The sequence below is a fragment of the Rousettus aegyptiacus genome, unplaced genomic scaffold (assembly GCF_014176215.1).
Source record: "Rousettus aegyptiacus isolate mRouAeg1 unplaced genomic scaffold, mRouAeg1.p scaffold_m13_p_4, whole genome shotgun sequence".
NCBI lineage: Eukaryota > Metazoa > Chordata > Mammalia > Chiroptera > Pteropodidae > Rousettus > Rousettus aegyptiacus.
In genome coordinates this window covers 98,662,549-98,676,631 of record NW_023416307.1, presented here as the reverse complement: position 1 = coordinate 98,676,631, position 14,083 = coordinate 98,662,549, and the positions used below count along the sequence as shown (strand labels likewise).

Sequence of the window (14,083 nt, the reverse complement as noted above, 5' to 3'; positions counted from 1 at the left end):
AGCAAAAAACCACATCTTTATGCATAAAACAAAGCTGAATTGGCTTTTAGCATTTTTCTTAAAAGGATGTCCGATTTTATGATTATCTCTTTATCCTTTTTTTTTGCTCCTCAGTAGTTGGTTTTGGGGACATCTGTGCCTTCCTACAATCTTCATTAAATAGTAGATGAGATCAGGATGATAGGAACTAAGATTTATTAAATACTTCATGAAATATTTTAGGCACTGTTAAGTGATTTAAGTATATTATGTCATATTTAGTCCATGTGAAAAGTGCACTTTCAGAATCTGTTTTCCATATATAAGGACATGAAGATTTATGATAGGTAAATTCAACTTTGGCAAGATCTCCAAGTGCGCTAGCCATTGTATTTTTTAAATCACATTACCTTAAAAGAAGGTACATTAGAAGAAGGTTGGTCGACAGTGTTCTGTAGTATTTCTGTTGTAATACCATCTGTGACTTTTGGATATTTTACTTTGTGTGTGTGTCAGTGTGGTAAGTTTTATTAGATTTTGTAGGGATATTTTTTTTAAAAAATTGCTAGATAGTCATTCCCTTTTAAAAAGCTTTTTTTCAGTTCCTTAAATACTCAAGTTTTTCATCTTATGATGTGGGCAAAAAGTAATATATTACAGAGTAAACTTGTATGCCTTTTATTTGAAATAACTCCAAATATTTTTCTAATGAGCTATTTTACAATATACCTATGCTAATGAGCATCCTTCCCCCATATACCCAAATTTAGGGATTCTATCTAGTTCATATTTTTATCAAGAGTGAGTAGTATCTTTTTGCTCATGTGTGTCTTAATTTTGCTGGTGATTTTTATTGGGAAAAGACAATATTTTCAGAAGCTAGAGTAAACTTTTGTGCGCTATGTCTAATGGAAGAGTAACAGACAGCAAACTTTTCATATTTTTGTGCTATGTGTTCCAGATAAACCAGATATGTTTATCTGGTTTATTCTTATACCTTCTTTTAAAGACCCACCTCAGATTTAGTCTTCCCAGGTTCATGCTTGCTTCCCTGGCATGCATTTTATTCAGTCATGGCACTGTACATAATTTTGTTACCATTTATTATAATTATTCACATCTGTCTGCTCAGCTATTAAGTTTTTGTAGCCTATAGTAGGCCCTCATATTTATTTGAAAGTACTAACTGTATGTAAAGACACCTTTCAGTGCAATTGTCAAAATTATATTGAAATTTCCAATGAATACTATTTTTTACAACTAGTATTTGTCAGTTTAAGTGAGGAAGTGTTATGACACTTTGGTGCCATCTGTTGGACACTTGGTAAAATGACTTTAAAAGCTGAAAGTGTCTTAAGGATGTCAACTAATTTTATCATAGGCTATTACTGTCGACATTGCTATGCAAATGTAATACATTTTCCTCCCCAAAACAGTATTGATAGTCACCAAAACATAAATTGCTAATAATTGACTACAGTTTTACTTACCTTCCTAAAGAAAATTCGTGAAACATTTAGTGTAAACAGGAAGTGTAAAGCTACTCATCTTTTAAAGCTAATTTTAATTTAAGAGAAAAATACTAGCTTTTGATGTGTGAAAGAAATTTAGTTCGTGGAAAAGACATAGCTAGACATCTATTTAAGTATTTTTTATTAACTGCTGTTTGAATTACAGTATCCCTGAGATAATTAGGACATAACATAGGTGGGGAGAGAGAGAGAGAGAGAGAGAGAGAGAGAGAGAGAGTGTGTGTGTGTGTGTGTGTGTGTGTGTGTAAAGTTTGGAGAGTAATGAACTAGATAGAGTAGGGGCTAAGGTTCAGTTGTACCACTAATACTCTGAAATCGTGTAGTATATTTACATATATGTATATGTAAATAAATTATATGTTGAGCATAACGTGAAGAAATCTTGCCTTTTAGAAGCTTTCAATTATGAGAAAAGACTATTTGGAAACTAATGTTGTTTATATATGTAGTTTGAGAAAATACTTAAATTTTTTTTTTTTTTTAAGGAGTAACAGTTGTCTATTTGCTGTAGGTTTCCAGTTATGTGTTGTCTTTTTAAGGGATGAACAAAACAAATATGTAAGCTTATCGTTTTATTAATAGTAACGTTTTTGGTACGTTCTTTGCCTTTTTCCATTTTAAAGATTTGTAGTTCTCACAATGTGTTTCACGCTGAATAGATTTTTAAAAGCAAGGAAAAGAGTATTCCTTCTTAGTAACCCTAAGGAATTTTCTGTAGTAGTCATGATGAACATCAAAGAAGTCGGTATTTCTGGCTGCTTCTGAATATTTGTCATATCTAGAACCTTAATCTTTTAGTTAGTACCCAGTCTTTTGGCAGAATCATAGTTTTCTGACTTTAGGTTTGATGCTAATTGAGAAAAGATTGATTTTCCCTCTCAAATAACTAAAATGTTTGTTTTTATATGAATAACATTTATAGAGTTTAAAAATTTGTTTTAAATCTTATGCTGACTTTATAAGAATATAAGAACAGTATTTGTGCTAAGAATATGAGAACTAAATGTAGTTTGTTCAATCAGAAAATAAACTCATGATTTTAAGTACTGTGTGTGGCATAGTGGAAAGTAGGACATGGGATTTAAAGTAAAACTAGGGTTGAATCTTGGCACTATTTACGTACTAGCTGCTTTACCTTGGAGAATATTGTGTTAAACGGCCTATAAAGAACTGTTTATTGAATGCTAACTATTAATTTGAGGCTTTATAATTTTCTTTATAAAAATAGAGATTTGTATGGCAAATACTGGTCTTTATTTTGTTCTTACCTGCATTTGCCATAACTAATGCTCATGTTTGCTTTTCAGATTGTAATTCTAAGGAATGCTAATATTATATAAAATCAAAACTTTTTATGTTTATAAAATGACTATTTCCAACTTATATCAGTTTTGTGGGATTTTTTGATCAAGTGAAAATTTGATTATGGTTTAGATGTTTGGTAAAGTTAACAAGACATTTGCCAAAATATTGAGTATGTTTGTATCTATTTTAAGTTTCATGGAACTTGTAGAGCATAAATAAAATTGAAATTGTAGAGGAAGACCATTTTTATAGTACTTTTTCACTGGAAACATTTCATAGTTTTATTTGAACACTTTGGGGAAACTTTGTACAAAAGAATGCTCGAGGAAAAGTATTAAAATAAACTCTAACTTGATTATTTGGTCACTTCTCTTACAAATTTAAAATTGAATTCATAATGTTAATTATTTTTGTCGGTTTAGAAGCTTTCTGTTGATTTTTCTTTTTTATTGCTTTTTAAGGCAAGAAAGGGAAAATTGTTTTCTTGCTAAATAAAAAGACAGGTGTGCCTATTGTCTTGCCCGTTTTTAAGAGACTCACCCATTCATTCCCCTATTGTAGCATTTTCTTTTGTAGCTTAACACAGGGGTGACTAAATAAAGCTTTAGATAGCTAGAGTAATAATGTTTTTACTCTCTTGATAATTAATGACCTCAAACTATAAAATTATATTCTTTTGCAGTATTCCTTTTACTATTCAGCGACTATGTGAATTGCTAACAGATCCAAGGAGAAACTATACAGGAACAGACAAATTTCTCAGAGGAGTAGAGAAGGTATTTATTATTGGAATTATATTAATTAGCATTATAGATTTCAGAAAAAAAAAACATTGAATAAGAGCTGTTTTAGGCATCTTTTCTTGAAATACGTTTCTCAGCCTACGTGAAGTTTTTCCCAAATTGTATGCTGAATTCTGGTCAAAGTTTCAGAGAGATTTAATAGAGGGAGCAGAGAGAGGGCTTGTGAACAGTTAAGTTTGGGGAACACAGCTTGGTATTGTCCCTTGAATATTCATAATATATACATCAACATATTAAATGTTCTGCAAAGTTCTATAATAGATACTTTAGAGTGTTTTACAAACTTGTTAGCCCACAGAATTCATTTAGTTTTAGTTCTGGAATTCAGGGGTACACAACTTTGGGAAATCACTGATGCAGACCATTTAAGTTAGATATTAAGAAAGACAAAGGTCAGATTTTAAGAATGAAGAAAGCATTAGCTTTCCTATGAAAGTATACTAGTAAAAGGAAAGGCATTCTGGACAAAGGAAACAATGTAATGGACAAAGACATCAAGGTATTTGAGGGAAGGAAAAGTAAGAAATTGACTTGTTTAGAGTGAAGAACAAATGAAGGATCCCTGTAGGAACCAAGATTGGACCAATGGGTTGCTAATTCCTTCACATGGTGATTGATCCTAAAACATAGTCCAGTGTTTAAGGTTATAATTCAAATTCTGTTTATTTTACCCTTGGAGCAAAAATCTAGAGCTATTATTTAGTGACTTATAATAGGTCATATGGCCTTAGTGGATTAATGTTTTGTTGAACTTCCATGCCCTCAGTTTAATAAAATTTCTGAAGAAGATGAATTTAAGATGTTTTATTAATACTTATTTTTCAGCTCAGGGACTTTTTAATAATTACATTGTGGTGATCTTTGGATGAAGAGGCAGTGTCACAGTAGTCATACTAGGGGTGGCCCTGCCTGGTATGTTACTTAACCAGTTACTTAACCTAAGTAACTAAACTAGTTACTTAACCTAAGTCTCAGTTTCCTGATCCGTAAAATGTGCATAGTAATAGGGTTGTGAGGAAGATTAAATATAAAGCACTTAACTCTGACACATAGTGTTTACTGAATATTGTTATTACCAATAAGTTGTTATTACCAATAAGATTATATTATAAAAAAGATTTGAGTCTTTTTCATTGGAGTATGTGATCCTGCACATCAAGCTTTGGATTGCTATTGCTTTATAAGGAAATTCATTATAGTTGGCCCAAATGCTTTAATATATAAATATCTTGAGGTGAGTAAAGTAAGGAGAGCATGGTTCTATTCATTTACATACAATATATAATATTAGGGTTCCAAAGTAAAGTAGAGTAAAAAATGGCAAAAAATAAAAATGCATTAGTAAGATATTGGTCTTTTAATTTTTGTTGTTTGATTATAAGTTTTCATCTTTAAACATTTAATTTTTTATTAGTAAAATCAGAATAAATGAAAACCTAACAGAATGAATTTGAGAAATTAAAAATGAATGCTTAAACTTTATGATGTAGGAAATACTTTTCCTCATATTAAAACTCCAATTTTTGTTTTTGCAGAATGTGATGGTTGTTAGCTGTGTTTATCCTTCTTCAGAGTAAGTATAGAGATGTTTCTATTTCTAGTATATTCTAGTTCTATCATTTCTAATATATCAGTCTTAAAATAGGTGGTATTTATTTTATATGTAATTAAGCATGATAACATTTGTAGATTCTTGAAAATCTACTATGTAATGCTACCAATATTACTTTGGGTTGTACTCACTTTAGCAGCTCATACACTAAAAACATTACTCTGTGTTTTTCCAGTAAAGGTATTTGAATTAAAATGATTCATTATTTATTGTAATCTTAACTTTGGATTTAGGTACTGTCATGGCACTTAAGGCCCTGGGATACCTTTCCTAGATACCTTTCCAGGTCATCTCTAGGGCATAATTCCTTGGTTTGGATTAACTACTTGATGACATTACTCTTCATGATGGAAAACTCTTTCCAGTTGTCAGGATTTATATAGTAAATTAAGATATGAGTTATGGGCACAGCCCTTGGCACTATTAACATTTTATTACAAGTGAATGCCCTGGAAATTACAGGAGGTTTGGCGGTATCCCTGGCCTCTGCCTAATAGCTGCCAGTAATCCCCCTGTTCCCACAAAAATGTCTTCAGACATTGCCAAATGTTTCCTGGTGATGCAGGGTGGGGGTAGGGAGTTTGTGAAGAGGATGCCCCCTGTTGAGAAACATCAGTTTAAGGTTAAAAAATAATCTCTGATTTCATGAATTTTTTAAAGGATGGTTTCAAGAATATACCTGTATTGTTAATTAAGATAGTAAGATAATCCTATAATTGTTATTTCTCACAGACTTCTCTATATTTGGATTTTCGACAGTAAGATCTTACAACAGATCTTGTAGACATGTGATTCTTGTCAAAATTAAAGAACTAAACCATCCATAAGTGTTTTTTTTTTTCCTTTTCTTATAGAAAAAACAATACTAATAGTTTAAATCGAATGAATGGTGTTATGTTTCCTGGAAATTCACCAAGTTATACTGAGAGGTAAGATTCTTGATTTTTAATATCCAAAGAGTTTACATTTTTCTAATTTTGAGTAGTAGGTTCAATATACTTTTTTTTTTATGGGTATTTTATGGAGGATATAGGATATACTAAATAATTTGGTGACATGGATCTGAAAGTCAAAATTGCAGCAAATATTTCTGTGATGTGTTCATATAAACAAACCTTGGGAGAGATGACATTTTACAAAAATGGGGAAATGATGTTCATTTATCTTCCCATAGGTCTAATATAAATGGGCCTGGAACACCTAGGCCACTTAATCGACCAAAAGTCTCTTTGTCAGTCCCCATGACAACAAATGGCTTGCCTGAGAACACAGATGTCAAGGAGTCAAACTTAGAGCAAACTGAGGACAAAACCCACAGGTTTGTATGTGATTTATGTATTTTAAAAAAATATTATAAAATGTTAATATTTATTGATGGCTTTCAGTACTCATCGTTTATTATTTACAATTATTGTTTTGAGGGATAGAACAAGTTTTAATGTGGTCGTAGGTGCTGTGGCTTCTGTTCGTAGCATTTAGCACATGCTGAAGATGGGCACTGAAAAGGCTTAAAACTACTAATTTGGGGAGATCCTCTTTAAAATAGGGTCTTACGAAAATGAAGTGGTCATGATGCATTTTATTTCTTGTTTTTGAAAGTTACTAGAAAAGTTATTTGTAAATGAGATGAAATTTTGTGAATAATTTCTTATTGTAGATCATAAAAGGAAACATCCCATCTTAAATTTTCTATATTACATTAAGGTAAAGAAGACTAAATAAAGATTTAAAGAGTATGCCCATAGGCAAGACTTGTAGTTTTATTATACGAGGACACGTATTGGAGAATTGAACAGAAAGGTCTTGCAATATTACTTATTGACTATTCTGGGAAATATTCATTAAACGGCTTAGGTTCCCTTGAAATTTTTCTCTTGTGTTTTCTTTGCCCAGATATTATAATTTAACACTGAAATATAACTTAAAATGTATTAGACCTTAAAAACGAGAATGTAGAAGATGAAGAAAACAATCTTATTAATGACACTTTTTAAAAAACCATTTACAGTGACTCTTTGACATCTGGATCAGAAGGTTCCTCAGTGAGCCCTATGAAAAATAAACACCCAGATGAAGATGCTGTGGAAGCTGAAGGGCATGAGGTAAAAAGACTTCGATTTGACAAAGAAAGTGAAGTCAGGGAGACAGCCAGTCAGACATCTTCCAGTGAAATTTCCTCAGTTATGGTAGAAGAAACAGAAGCATCATCTTCATCTCAGGATAAAGACAAAGAAAGTAGTCGTGCCAGGCAACACTGTACTGAAGAGGATGAAGAAGAGGATGAAGAGGAAGAAGAAGGTATTTAGAGACCATCTGTAAAAGGGTGGCATAAGGAGATCCTCAAATTTTTGTACTTCATTTTTTGCTTGAAAGAATTTAACATAATGGAACTCCTTACAATGTTGATGTTGGGCTTTTCTCCCATATTTATGTAGTTGCGGCTGAGTTTCAGGGGATATGATTTGAACTGTAGAGTATCACAATTCATGTGGCGGTATTTTAAAAATAAAATTTAACTGCAACAACATTTGCTTATTTTTAGAGTCTTTTATGACATCAAGAGGAATGATCCCAGAAAGAAAAAATCAAGAAAAAGAATCTGATGATGCCTTAACTGTGAATGAAGAGACTTCTGAGGAAAATAGTCAAATGGAGGAATCTGATCTGACTCAAGCTGAGAAAGATTTACATTCTGAAGGTAGTGAAAATACAGGCCCTGTAAGTAGTGGTTCTGATTGCCATGAAACAGAATTAGTAGGATCCAATTCCAGTAAAACTGGAGAGATTCTTTCAGAATCATCCATGGAAAATGACGATGAAGCCACAGAAGTCACAGATGAACCAATGGAACAAGACTAACTATTTAGAAACATTTAGATGCAGTATTTTACATACAGTTCTGGTTTTACACTGTATAAAACTTTTATGTAATAAAGTGGACCTTTAGTTTTACAAGAGAAGCAGGTTGTAAAATAAAGTACTTTGTGAGATAAATCCTGAAAGAGTTGTACATGTAAGAATTGTGAGTATCAGCTCCTCTGGGTCCTGCTTACCGCTGACTTTTTTTTTTTGGTTTGGTCAAATCAGTGGTTTGTGTATAGATTTTTTTTTTTTTAATTTAGAATTAAAGTTTTTAAACTGGAAAGTAATAATTATAATTTTGAAAACCTTTTGGAAATTATTTAGTTTATACATATACAAAAAAAGCTTTTTGTCTTGTCTCTTTCTGACAGCTCTAGCAGTTTTCATATTTTGGTCATAGCTTCAACATTTTAACATGTGAATTTTAGGGTTTCATGCTGATTTCCAGATTTTATTATTTGACTATGTACAATGGAACTTTAAGTCATATATACATATATATATATATACATATATATATTATTCTAAGGGGGGAAATGATATATTTTTCTGTTTCTATAAGAGATGAATACAGTGGATACTTTTTCTATTGTTAATGATTGAGTTCACCTCTTTCAGAAGACAGTTTCTTTCTCTTCTGAGTAATTCAAATAAAATCTGGCCCTTGTGAAACCCTGGAAATCTTACGTCTGTTGAAATACCAGGTTAAACACATTCCGAGAGATCTGTCAAACTAAATTTCTTTTGTATACTTCTGAGGTGCCTGAGAAAAAGACTTCATTATTTATGAGAAAATGTGCTTTATCTTGGAAATTGTGTTTAAACATTAGCTTACTATTTTGTAGGATGAATGCTTATAAAGCTGACATGAGAACATCTCAGAAGAACCGGGCAGGTTTCTTAAACTTTTGCTTGCTTTTCTGAACATTGTGAATATTACACACTTCTTTCTAAATTATTCTAGAGTATGCAAATGTCAATGATATGAAACACCACTGTACTGGAAGAATTAATATATTACTTTAGTAATGTACTGGAGCTAAATGACTGAAACTTTAGGGGTGCATAGAAACCACCATAATTTGTATGACATTTTGAAGTGAATTAAATATTTTTGAACATGCTTCTTTGACAGCCAGTGTTATATTTTTCAGATCAACACAAAGCACAATGATTACTCTAAACTCAATATTTTCAAATTCACGTAATATAAAGTCATGCAAGCTGCAACTTCCCTGTCAAAATTACTGGCTGCCAAATTTATACCTGTTTCTTCAGCTGTACCTTTTGATATTTAGAATTTTTAAATTTCTGTAAAGTAGATTTTGTAGAATGTAATGTGTTCACTGCCTTGTGACGCGGTATATAATTTCTGTGTGTAAACCGAATGCTTGGGCTTTCAATACAGTATTCATATAAAGCAATAAATACTAATGTTATGAAATATTTGAGTACATTTTTATCAAAATATAAAAAATCCCTTTTTTAGTTTCAGATACCTGAAGTACACAGTTAAACTTATAAAACTGAAACAAACAGTTTCTGACACTGTATCGTATGTTTTTGGGTGATTTGGGTGACAACCACAGTTTTGCATTTTGACTACTTAAATTGCTAGACTAAAAATATCAAAATGATTTGACTCAGTTTTTCTTTGTAGGGTAATATACTACTGACTGACTTGACTGTCAGATTCACAGCAGCTAGATGATATATTTATGAATATGTCTAATAGTTGAAATAAAAACAATATTGATTTACTGTACCCAAGAGGGGAGAAAAATCACACATTGTAAATTTTTTTTAATTTTGCAGAAATGTTAAAATGAAGCAAATTTTAAATGTGACATTCATTTTTAGTGACCTGTTTTATTTTATTGAGGGATATTTTGCCAATGAGAACAGATTGTAAACATTTTAAGTTAAGAAATCTTGAAAATTTCTTTAGAGTATTTATGAAATTATTGTCAATAAACCTGTTCTTTAAGATCCTCTGACCTTTCGATATTTTTATTTTAATTGTGCCATGGACCATTTGTAAACAAGTAGATATACTTTTGTTGCTTATAAGTTGAAGTTTTAGCATCATGACTTTGAGGTCTGTGGTTTTATTTGTAAACTTGCAATTGTTATTTTTGCAAGGGGAAATGTATATCTTTATTAAATAAAGTACAATAATGGTGAATGTACCAAAATGCTATCACTTAACTCTATGAGAGATCTGCATTTTAATCTATAGTTTAATAGTTTAAATATTTATTAGATATATGTTGATCATAGATCAAAGTTGTTGCTGTTCATACAGATAGTTGTAGAGTGTTCATGGACTATCTAGGATAGATGAAATACTTCTGTAGTTGAACTGGAAAACCTTGTTCAGCGGGTTTAAGATACTAATGCCCATTTGGAAGTAAATTGCAAGTTTGCATAGGTGGACTTACACAGACTGCTTCATGAAAATGTCAGTTATAATAGTAACTAATCCAGATGTGAATTTTTAAAAGGCTAATTTTAGGCACAATTTCTTAACACATCAGCAAAGTTATATTAAAAGATGTAAAGTATCAAGACCTCAGTGATTAAGAATATTTTCTCTTTTGGCCTCAAGCAGATTTATTCGTTCGACTCTAGACTCTGAACTCAACACAAAAAGAACTTGAAATGCTAGTCAGGAAAGTGAGGATATATATATAATGCTTTTTTTTTTTTTTTTTTTTTTTAGCACTTTTCCCTTTTGAAAAGTAAAAACATTCTACATTTTAAAAAATATCTTTTCAGTAATGAAAATATAGCAGAACAGAAGTTAGTGGAAAATGTCATGTTTTAAATGATTATTAGGTAAATTTAATCTGGTTAGGGTTTATTGTGGCTACACCTGTCAAAAGTGTGCACTGAGCAGTTGAATCACTTGTCAGGGAGCTATAACCTTTGGTTTGGAAAGCGTCCCTGAAATTCTGGCCAGAAGATATGGCCTGTTAAAACCTGGAGGTTCAGAGCATTTTGTTTTGCCAGTGTAGATAGGCATGTATTTATGCATTTTTACATTTGTAAAATCAGCAATTTTCAAATAATGTAATATACTAGTTATAAAGGTACTTGGGCAGAATCTAAAACTACTACCATGTTTGATTATGAGAAATTAACTGAAAATGCAATTTGTAGAACCAAAGGAAATAAAAATTTGGGGTAGTGTTTCAAATTGTTTTCTGAACAGGAATTTCCTAAATACATTGGTTTTGATCAAATGAAGCTCAGTTCTCTTCTTGACGTTTGTGCTAATCAAAATGGATGAATGCAAAAACACCTTGTAATTTCTTATGCAATTATTATAATTAGGTTTACTGAATTATTGGCCTAATAATGCTAGGATGTATTGATTAGAATACATCTAATATTTCACATTAAAAAAAACAACAGTATACTTCTTTCAGAATTTTCTTTTTCAACTTGGAGCCTAGATTACTTTGCCAAATGTATTATTTTCGTAATGCAATAAAATATGAATTAGAAGAATATGTGTGTGGAATTATTTTATTTGCTATAATACTTCACACACCCTGCTTCCCCCACCCCATTCACCTTAGATCAGGCTCCACAAGCATTTCCTGATCTATAGGGAGGAAAGATTAGTGCATTACTTTATTAAAGCTTGTTTCTTGTGATAATGGTATTTTTGCAGAGAGGTGCATCTGAGTTGAATGAATGATTGCTCTTTGCTGAGCAACTCAAATCTAATGTCTGACAAAATATTTACCACGTAAAATTTTCTTGGCATAATTCGGCAATAGTTTTCACAGATCTGTAACATTTATTTAGAATTATTTTAGAAATCTCACTTTAAGACAACTACATAGTAAGAAATGTAGAATTGCCCTAAGTGGAGAGAATAGATTGTGTTTTCAACTCTGGCTTCTCATTTCCTTATACATATTACAAAGTAAGTAATGGTAGATAGTGTAACATCTTCAGCTCTGAAGTCAGAAGATAGTGCTAATCAGCATGTTTCTGAATTGAAATATTTTTGAGTTTTAACCTCTTAATCTCTGTTTCACACTTAATTAACTAAATGGTAAACCTAGTACAGAGTTTTAATTAATGATAGGAAGATTGATTTTTTTCACTGATTAGTAGGAGTAAGATGCCCAATCTGTCTACTTGTCTATCTTGAATGGTATACTGTTCCCTCGTTCTATTTTAGAACAACAGACTTTTAAATTTGAAATTGAGCATTAGAGTTTCTGGTCTTTGGATTTATTTATAAACTTCCAAGGTTTTTGTCTGTTGTTTTTTTTCCAAAGACTACTTTCCTTAAAATAATGAAAAATAGACAAAAGTGTCAACAATTCCCTGTGTCCTAGTCTGCAGACCACTGGGTCACTCATTTTTGATAGTCTCACTATGCTTGGCAAGTGTTAACGGTTGAAATCTAGTGGGCTTTGTGGATGCTGCTCACACAATCCACTTTGGATTCCTTTTTACCAATCATGCATCTAGTTTCTGCCCATTTCAAGGGTGATGAGTTCATCCCTGCATCCTTTCTTGCTAGGTTTGTGGAGTTAGGAGCAGTACACCCTGTTGGATGCCCTTGACAGGAATTCCTGGTGCAGTTTGGCTAAATCACCAGAAAGTGTATATCCCAATAACAACAACTGTGACTATAAGATCAGTTACTCCTTACAGAAAGGGACAACAATACACTGTCACCTGATAGGGCACAAGTGTTTCCACAAGTGGGAAGTTGTGTCATTAAACCAGCCAAATCCTCCTTTAGATGTGGTAAAGTGGGACTTGATACTTGGTCAATAATGCATGCATCAGGAAGCCTTCGTGGTTGAGGAGTCTTTGAAGTCTTTCAATGCTTATAGCTGCTGAGAATTTGAGGGATAAATATGTGGTATCTGGCTGTCTTCATTTCAGATTATTGTTTTTCTTGGTAGTGCTTGAATGCTACAGCATGGAAGGGTAAGCTTAGTTGATAGTGACTAACAATTCCCATATGCATTTAGAAATGCATGTAATCTCCCACTTTGAACCTGACTGGGTACATAAAGGAAGTTACTTGGCTGGGATTCAGACTAGTTTCTTGTATAAATTATTAGTAATGTCACTAACTTTCATGTCATTATACATTAAGCTGTTTAGTCCTTAATGAGTGATTTAGTAGTTAAGCATTAGTAATGTTTTTGTTGGAAAATGTGGACCATTCCTAATGCCTCTCACACAGTTGTGGCCGTGCAAGTGAAAACTCCATAGACTGAGGTGTGTCAGGGAGGATCCAACAGCTTGCCATAGCAGTTATTTTAAAGTCGGGTTATGGATGTAACACAAGCTACTAAATGTATGTTAATGTTTGGGATTCAGATTGCAATAGAATTTGCAGTGCCTTGTCATGATGTTTTTGTATTGAATGTTAGAAGTGTATTACAGACACAGGAGGTGGAGATAAGTTTCCAATATATTTTACAGTTCCCTCTAAAAATAAGGCACAGAGGGAATTCCAGGTGTTTGACCAGTTTGAATTCCATGTAATGCATTACAGTTACCAAATTTTACTTATTCCAACAAATGGAGGGCAGAAGAGATACACACATACAAATGCAAAAAATACATCCAGATGTCTTGTTAGGTGGCAATTTGTATGAGTTGCTATGTATTGGGGGGAGTAAAAGAACCGATTTCTGGCCTTTAAAGAATTCAGTCACCTTTGAGACCAATATGCAATGTAAATTTTTAACAAATGTTGGCCTGTAACTTGGAAGAGGTGCACAAGAAAGACATTAATGCAGCTGTGACAGTCTGGGAAGGCTTCTCAGATGTGGAATTCAGCTTGGCCTTGAAAGATGAGCCGGACAGTCAGGGAGGTAGCATGCAGTAATGGACAGAGTAGAGAGATGTAGGAATTACGATAGAAGTTGAGTCATGGTTTCACCATCCTCAGCTGAGGCACCTTGGCATACAGTATTTCTTTGAGTCTTAGTTTCTTCATTTAT

General features: G+C 32.4%; 1 protein-coding gene across 1 annotated transcript in view; it reads left to right on the top strand.

Moving 5' to 3' along the window:
• Positions 1 to 10,091, top strand: part of PPP4R2 (protein phosphatase 4 regulatory subunit 2) — a 56,718-nt gene extending 46,627 nt beyond the window's left edge. The window contains exons 4-9 of the mRNA XM_016148021.2: positions 3,499 to 3,592; positions 5,155 to 5,192; positions 6,086 to 6,160; positions 6,406 to 6,549; positions 7,240 to 7,529; positions 7,774 to 10,091. Coding sequence (XP_016003507.2) covers positions 3,499 to 3,592; positions 5,155 to 5,192; positions 6,086 to 6,160; positions 6,406 to 6,549; positions 7,240 to 7,529; positions 7,774 to 8,090 — 958 coding nt within the window. The 3' untranslated portion in view covers positions 8,091 to 10,091. The remainder of the gene's footprint in view (positions 1 to 3,498; positions 3,593 to 5,154; positions 5,193 to 6,085; positions 6,161 to 6,405; positions 6,550 to 7,239; positions 7,530 to 7,773) is intronic.
• The last annotated feature ends 3,992 nt before the right edge of the window (positions 10,092 to 14,083 follow it).